We start from the raw sequence: 8,798 nt of genomic DNA on the forward strand, positions 1-8,798 counted from the left end.
CTATTTAATTTCCTTTTTGTTATTTTTATATCTTTTCACTGCATCCGCTGAGAAGGAAGAAGAGAAGAGGGAGAGAGAGGGAAAGACGGAAGGAGAAAGAGAGAGAGAGAAAGAGAGAAAATTCTGCGTGACATGCGTATACGTAAGCATATGTACTGCATGAAAAATGGATTTACAATTTTCAAATAATAAAAATCTGTATTATTAACTCTTATATATACAGGATATTTTGTATAGTTCCAACTAGCAAACAACTTGAAACTACATAAAAAATATATAGAAATTACAAAATTTTTTTCATGAGATTTATTTTTAAAAACCGATTTTTAATACTTATTTGGAATACGTGTAGGAGATTCTACATAATAGAATTTCTTACTATTATCTCTATCTTGCACGATCTCTGTTCAGATTTATGTTTAATAAACGTATCGTGTCTATCTTGTGTATCTGTTCTACATTTTTTTTCATACAATACAAATCTTTAATTTTCATTATTTGTTAATATAGCAAATACAACCGAAAAAAAACAATTGTTATAAATAAAAAATTTATAATATATAATTTTATTTAATAATATATATATATAGATTTATCTTTTCTGGCACCTAATTACAAAATATCCTGTATTCATACGCGCACGGACATACCCACGTATTATGCAATATTGATATGATAAAGAAGGTGCTTAGAGAATATCATATATAGTACAATTGCGTACATATCTTGGATAACAATTAAAAATACATAAAGAAACAATTACGAAAAAATATAACACGCATTAAACATTTCATACAACACTGGAAACTTTCTGAAAAATAATATTATGATGTACTGAATTGCCATTACCTGACATGCTGTAATATCGCTTATTACATATTTATTTATACGTACGAAAGATCACGTAAATTCATGTATAGATATACTTTACAGCATTCTATTTAGCCGAACAAATCGTGAAGAATTGATCAAAATTTGTTCTTCGAAATTTCAAACATTTTAACACTTGCTTTTACATTGTTTTAAAAAAGAATATAATTTCATATTTTTTAAATAAATTTTCTATTAGATCCCAACAGAAATAGAATTTTACGATTAATATATCTGTATACGTCTTTAAAACTTCTTGTTGACATATGTGTACATAAGTTGATAAACATATACCTCAGTAAAAAATTTTTCATATAGAACAATACATATATATATAATTATATAAAAATATGTTCATGTATGTCTTCTTTCTCTTGTATAATCTCTGTCCGTTTATACAGGAAAAATAAGATATAGGAAATAAGAGAAATATAAAACATACATGAACATATTTTATACATAATTATATATATCTAATGTTTTTATATCAAGAATTTTTTACCGGGACATAGTATTATTAGATAAAAAATAACAAAATTGCCACAGTGATGGCAATGGTAATGTAGACAAGTATATTTACGTGGATATTGTAACATTCTCTTGTCCTACATTCAAAAGAGTTTACATAAGTGGGAAAAGATATGTAATTATTCAAATATTTCAAAATATATAATTATTTATTAGCTATTGCTTATATAGCTATTATTTATTAGCTATAATATTAGCTATATATAGATATATTCTTCATTCCTTTACTTATAAGAACATTCAAAGACAACTTTATATCTCTGCGAACATTCTATTCATTTACATACATAATTCTTTACGTAGTTATATAATTCTTATACAATCCTTATGATTAATGTGTCTATCGTTCTGCTCAGACTTACTATTACGATAACAGTTTACACAAAACTATCGTACTTAAGATTGTCCTCTCATTAATTAGCGCTGTGTAACGCGTACGTGCGTACGTGTGCGTTCGCCTGCGCGCGCGCGCGCACACACTGTATAATATATTATATACGTCCGCATCTTTCGTCGAATGAAAGAACAATGCGTTTTGCTTTAGCGACGTACGCGTTTTAAGAAGAGATAAAGCTGTGATGTTATTAATATCGGCGCGGTATGGCTCGCACGAACGCGCGACTATTTTTGCAATATTTAAGATTAAAGGAAGATAAAATAAAAAAAGGGACGTAAATAAATAAATACTGAATTAACTGAGCTCCCCCCCAAATCGCAAACAGGCTTTGCAAAACAGATAATGTATACATGACAAGTATTAAAAATATATTACACACATACGCATATACATATATACTTAAATCGTATCGAGAAGTATACACGTATAAGTACTCGCGCGGATCTAACACCTCACACGTATGGTTAATTATATTAATTATATGTAACGTATAACCCATTTGTGATACTCGGCATACGAACGGCATTGTGAAGCAAGTGATACGTAACGGCATAATTGAGTCACACAAATGCATTCATTAAGTAAACAGATTTTTAATTGTAAATGGAATTTATTGAATCGTTACATTGTATCGAGGATTAATTATCTGATTCATCAGCTGTTTGTAACATATTGTGATTAAATATTAAATTGTCAAGTAAAACAGCAAATCATACCTTTTTATTATTATTCCTGTGTAAACATTAATTTCTGAGGTTTTATGTGAGACGAACACAATTCTACTGTATAAGATAGTACCATTGACACTTTTGACTTGTTTTTATGACAAGTCTTTTTTAAAAAAATAAAATACTTATCTAACTATTTAATTTGAAAAAGATAAGTTTACTTAGATACAATCTAACTAAAGAAATACGTTTTTATAAGTATATATACACATATAAAGCACATATTCATAGCTTCATAAATATTATTTTATATCTGCATATCATCTTTCTGTACACTTGTGTTGTGTATGTACGTGGCACACGCGTACATTTATACATGTATAAAATTAGAAAATTAATTTTATTAAGCACTTATCTCTATTCATTCATATTTTACTCTACACAATGCAATGTACGACTTTTTAGTGGACAAATCGTGCCATCCTACTGGACCTCTCTCGCAATCGGCGCAAGCTAGATATTTGACGTTGCCTACCGTATGCGACACGCCGATATTTTCGAAAGTATACATATCCTCTATTAGCCAGTAGTCAGAAATTATTTCTGATTGATTAGCCTCGTCTTGTGCCCTACTATGGATATAGGGCAGCGCAAACTGTAATAAAAAATTTCTGTATTTATTATTTACTCGGTTAAATCGGCAATTATTAAATTGAACTATACAACAATTGTTTGAAACAAATTTAAAAACTTGGTACAAATTTATCGGTACAGATTTAAAAACTTGATACAAATCGATGAAGCACCGAATGCACAGAATACAATTTTTAGGTTATAAACGTTCGGCGTGTAAAGCGTAGTAACGCGCTGAAAATATGTATCGTCTAATGATTCAGCGGCATCTATAATAATTAAATTACTAAAACGCGCAATGAATAATAATCAATTAAGAAATTCTACATCAGATTTCTTCAATATTAATGTATACACACTACAAATAGTACTAATACTCACGTCCATGTTTATTAACGTGGCTGCTCCAGCATTAAGCATTTTCGAGGGGCAAAATGTACAGTAGATTTTGTCCTTATTTTTGCCCTCCGTGTTCTTTTTCGATTCAATAACATCTCTCTCCGTCGACATTGTCACTTCATAAATATAAAATTAAATCTCGGTACAGATTAGCCGACTAATCGGCTCTTGAGATCCACGATCCACCCCCTATGTGATAAATCGAATCGCATCGAGTCGAATTGGAATCGATATCGAAATCGAAACATACCGATCGATCCGTAATTCAAAATGTCAATAGCTTTTGACAGAGAGAGGAATGAGGCGCAATCAATTGCTTTTGAACTTTGTGCGAAAATTACGTTATTTTATATTTATTCGTGCTTCGAATTGCGATTTATGGATAAAGTTTTTGAAAGTATCATATAAATGTGAAAATTATATTCCGCGTAAATCTCTTAAAAATTGGATAATATTCAACTTGATTGATGCAGTCTATTGCCCGATTATTGTTAATCGTGTTTACAAAGTTTGCATGTAAATATCATCGATATCTACGCATAAATAATAAACTGAATTTAATGTGCTGTCTTTCTCTAATTACTAGAATTAAAAAAAGATAAAAAGTCAATCTACATTGATAGAAATGGACATAAGTGCTTTTTGCAATTCTTGGTATCAAACATAACTGCACAATTTTATTTACAAAATATTTTTAGAACATCTTGGGAAATGGATTTTGAATTAACGGACTTGATTTCGTTCTTGTGAAAAGGGAAAATAAATATTATGCACATTGTACATAATATAATCAGCTATAACGCCAAGTTAATTACAATAAAATTACAAGAATTTATTAATAAGATAATTATTTAATAAGATAATTATAAAACCAACAATGTCATCATTAAAATTATTCTCATATCCAGCGCATCACATAAAGTATTGAAAACATGCTAATATAATGGATAAGTAAATTAAATTAAAAATATTCAATAATAAATTGTACACAGGAGATAATGTTCTATGTATATATTATTTTATAAAATTATTATTCATTATTATTTAAAACACATTATACTTTTTATTATTTATTACTGTATACAGTAATATAATCGTTGGAACACACAAGTTTTTTCTGCTTTATTAATTTCCAATTATATTTTTCAAATTTTTCATCGAATGGCAATGGATCTGTTGTACAATTATTCCCTTGCGCAGGTCCAATAACAAAAATTAAATTACCTTTGTAATTTTCTATATAATTACAGAATGCTGCACAGTTATTAAAGTAGCAAAATAACATTGCGTATCGTTTTGGCACTTGAAAATTTGACTTGTTCTCAATAAAGATAATATTTTTTAAGAATTGTGGAGGAGAATATTTGCTATTCCACCAAGAACTATCCAATTCTATACCCACAACGTCCAATCCTTGAAAAAAAATATGTTACAATAATAAACAATTATAAATATTATCGAAGAGATCTATGTTTATATCAATATTATTTTTAAGATTTACCTGAACATTTTTGTAGCAACCATTCCAATAATCCACAACCACAACCAATGCTTGCAATTCCAGATAAATTATACTTTCGTATAGTATCGTTTATCCAATACAAGTCACTCACGTCAGGCAATACCCATGATAATCGACTAGGCTTAGGATTGCCATTCGCGGAAGCTAATGCAGCAATCTCTTCCCACTTTTGAGCATTATATAATGAAAGAATATTTTCGTCGATGTCGTTACTATTCATTACTTCTGGATTTTTTTATATGTATTACAAATAATATCAATGATTCACTTACTATAAAATTTCAAAAAACAGTATTATTTGCGCAACACATTACAAGAAGTAAAATACTGTTAACCAACAGATTAATAAATGAGAGAGGAAGGGTTACCGTGAACTTGAGTTGTGTAATTTTTCCAATAATAGATTGACTCGTTGCCATATGATATAGTCGAACATATATATTTCTGAACATATTCGTTTAATAAATGCGACCTTACCGCGACACGATATGTCCACGGAAGAAACAAAAATCAAATCTTTAGAAATGAATTTATTTACTATTTTAATTTTTATTGATCGAATGTATTTACATTTTAATATTTCTTTATTACAATATTACAAGGAAACTATATTTGTATGATCTAGAGACGAGTAAATTGTAAAGTCGTAATTCGTAAAAAAAAACTCGCGCATATCTAATTCTTTGCACAAAAAGAAATAAAATTAATATAATAAACTAAACTAGTAATAAATTAAATTAATAATTGTAGGCATTTATTCAAATTTTGTACATTTTTAGTCAACATCAACTTCTTGTAATGCATAATGCATCTCATCCTTTGATATATTCAACAGAATCTTTTGATGTATATCGCTACCTGAATATTCGCATAATAACAATCTATAGTCACCCAACTTGGAGCAAATATCAAGTGTCTGAGTAATATTGGGTGTTTTGTAACCTGGAAACAAAAAAGTTACAATAATATAAAGTTTCTTTTACACAAATCGCATTTTTTCTTATATTATTGACAAGTTTTTTTATACGAACCATCAAAGGAACATAAAGAATCAAATTGTCTATAAACATTTTTGAAACAAACTTCTTCCACACCAATTCGTTTGGCTTCCACACATACGGCTTGCAAGAATATTTGCTCAAATTTTGAACAATGTTTTACCGCTTGAACTTTCGGATTTATTATCATCTCCGACAAAGCCTCATTCACATCTTGTACGTTTACTGTAGTACTGTTGCGTGTTTCCGTAATTTCTGCCACTCGACGACAAATGTCCAAAGCGCGACGAGCGTCGCCTGATACTGCGGACACCTTACTAAAATACAAAATATAAAATGTTTTCGAAATGGTTAGTCAAATTTCATCGATTTCATTATAAAAATTAACAATTAAAAATACCAAAAGGTCAGTACAATTCATACAATACACTAGTCAAAATGTACCAAATATTTTAAGAATAATGAAGTTATGCAACAATAACATTAAAACATACATATACATAAAATATATTAACGAACCATTTAAATAAAAAGACTGTATAGTATAATGCTTACCGTGCAATTAATTGTATAATTTCATTTTCGAAAATGTCTGTGTTTTTAAGTCTAGTTAACACTATCTCGTATAATTGTTTATAATTGTATGGTTCAAACGTTACTCGGGTAAGACCTAATCGTGACGTGACTCTACCCATTAAAACTCTCTCTGGAAGATCCATAGTATTGGCAATAGTAATAACTACTAATCGAGCAGAGGCTTTTGTAGGCCAGTCCAATAAATTGTATATTACATCTTGTCGTTTTGTACACAATAAATCAAGCTACAAAAATTTAAACAAAGAAAATAAAAATAAGTGAAACAAATAAGAAACAATAAAATAAAGATTATTTAACACAATATAAAAGATATAACAAACAATAGAAAATAAATGAAAATGTATATTATACAAAGAATAAAGATGTGTATGTACATACCTCATCTACAAGTAGCAACGTCATTGGTCTCTTAGCATTGCTACTAAATCTCTTTTCTAACATATTATATGCTTGTTCCCACGTTAAAACTTTTCCAGATAATTGCTTTAGAATCTGTACGTAAGCTTGCCTCGGCTCAGATAATTTCATACCATTAATCTCAACAAAGTCAAAATGGTCCAATTTACCCTTTTCCACAGCTCTCTTCAGACATTTCAAAATCTCATTTACAGTAGCTGTTTTCCCTGTACCTGGGACGCCATTTATATAAATGCTTCTGCAATAATATCGATACATATAATGTCAGAAAAGTAAATGCAAATATATGTTAAGCAACGTCTAGATAAACTTACCCTCCACTGTTATCCATTAGCTTGCTTTCTAGAAATGTATAAATGTTATTAAACTCTTCCTCTCTGCAAGGTAACGACTTGGGAACTGCACTGACATGCAACCTAGTTCTGATTTCTTGCAATGGCGTTGCTGGTTTAACTAGCATATCAGTTCTCCTTTTCATAGATGGTGTCAAAGCGTTCTGCTTCAACAATGCACGAACCTTTGGAGTACTCAAACCATTCTGTACTACTGGTGATTCAATAGCGTCATCGTTTCCTTGACTATTTTTTATAAACAAACCTTTAACAGCTTTATGTATAATGTCCACCTTATCAGCTTTACTCTTATTCTCATCTTTTTGTACTGATTCACATTTATTAGGCATAGTTGAAATTGTTCTGCGACTGCTCCTCTGAATTCTCGACCTTTTAGGAGTACAATTAAGTGAAACATTTTGCATTGCATCTGTTTCAAGATATATCTTCTTACTAGGTGATTTATCTACGTTATCTCTTTTTAATTCTTTATCTACAGAGGGAGATGTATATTTTGATCTGGTTCTAACTTTAGGAGTAGCATTGTCATCGATATCGTCTACAGAATCAGCAGGATTCTGTTTATTAAGTTTTGATCTTGTTCTTGTAGACGGTGTCTTTGGAACAAGACTAACACAAATGCAATCTGAATCATCATCACTCTTGACTGCGTGTTTGCTGGTTTCTCGTTTTCTCGTTTTGAAAGTCTCCACTGAACCAAGAAGTAGGTTCTTTTCATTGTAATTAACCTGATCTCTCTGCACTTGTGATTTAGAGGAATAACAATCATAATCTGAATATCTTTTAGGTAACTTTATATTTCTCGCGCCCTTACGCGGCATCTGATTTTCATCTTGCAAATTTTTCAAATGGCGTTTTGTACTTCTGGTTACTCTCTTAGGTTTTTCATCTTCCGACTCGGTGTCTATCTTATACATACTTTGTTCTGTGGAACGTCTCAATCTTAAACGTAAAGAGACTTGATCCTTTTGCAACGCATTGCTTCGTAACAAGAAACGTTTGTTATTGTCAAAGATCTTGTCAGAATCGAAAGAATCATTATTGGTGCTTTTCTTCGGCACATTACCGTCAAAGATCTCGTCAGAATCAGACAGGTCGAAAGAATTATTATCAGTGCTTATCTTCGGCACATAAGATTCGTCCAGTTCTTCGAATTCATTTGACTCTGAACTTGTTTCAAGTAATACAGATATATCTTTGTCCGTGCACTTCTTTAATCTAGCCATTGCACTTGAAATGCAATCAGTTCGGTAACAATTAAGTATCCGTTTCTTTCTTCTTTAAGGACTTGCACTTCGGTCAACCTAATTAAAAAATTTCATCTATTATTTATTGAAAATAGCATTAGTTAGAGAAAAGTAAATTTTTTAAATCTATTTTCATATTATATATTTCACAGGAGACGATTTATTTATA

General features: G+C 30.1%; 3 protein-coding genes across 3 annotated transcripts; all 3 read right to left on the reverse strand.

Moving 5' to 3' along the window:
* Positions 1-2,372: 2,372 nt before the first annotated feature.
* Positions 2,373-3,606, reverse strand: LOC112465991 (guanine nucleotide exchange factor MSS4 homolog). Its single transcript, XM_025033823.1, has 2 exons — positions 3,478-3,606; positions 2,373-3,118 (listed from the first exon to the last, which is right to left on the reverse strand). The coding sequence occupies exons 1-2, from the start codon at positions 3,604-3,606 to the stop codon at positions 2,885-2,887; spliced, it is 363 nt and encodes a 120-aa protein (XP_024889591.1). The 3' UTR covers positions 2,373-2,884.
* An 891-nt stretch (positions 3,607-4,497) lies between these two features.
* Positions 4,498-5,601, reverse strand: LOC112465993. The gene is made up of 2 exons (XM_025033826.1): positions 4,997-5,601; positions 4,498-4,908 (listed from the first exon to the last, which is right to left on the reverse strand). The coding sequence occupies exons 1-2, from the start codon at positions 5,235-5,237 to the stop codon at positions 4,562-4,564; spliced, it is 588 nt and encodes a 195-aa protein (XP_024889594.1). The 5' UTR covers positions 5,238-5,601; the 3' UTR covers positions 4,498-4,561.
* A 144-nt stretch (positions 5,602-5,745) lies between these two features.
* LOC112465992 (origin recognition complex subunit 1) lies at positions 5,746-8,683 on the reverse strand. The gene is made up of 5 exons (XM_025033825.1): positions 7,344-8,683; positions 6,991-7,267; positions 6,571-6,836; positions 6,049-6,332; positions 5,746-5,959 (listed from the first exon to the last, which is right to left on the reverse strand). The coding sequence occupies exons 1-5, from the start codon at positions 8,606-8,608 to the stop codon at positions 5,793-5,795; spliced, it is 2,259 nt and encodes a 752-aa protein (XP_024889593.1). The 5' UTR covers positions 8,609-8,683; the 3' UTR covers positions 5,746-5,792.
* Between the last annotated feature and the right edge of the window lie 115 nt (positions 8,684-8,798).

This window comes from Temnothorax curvispinosus, unplaced genomic scaffold, assembly GCF_003070985.1.
Source record: "Temnothorax curvispinosus isolate PA1 unplaced genomic scaffold, ASM307098v1 QBEX01015719.1, whole genome shotgun sequence".
In the NCBI taxonomy this organism is placed as follows: Eukaryota; Metazoa; Arthropoda; class Insecta; order Hymenoptera; family Formicidae; genus Temnothorax; species Temnothorax curvispinosus.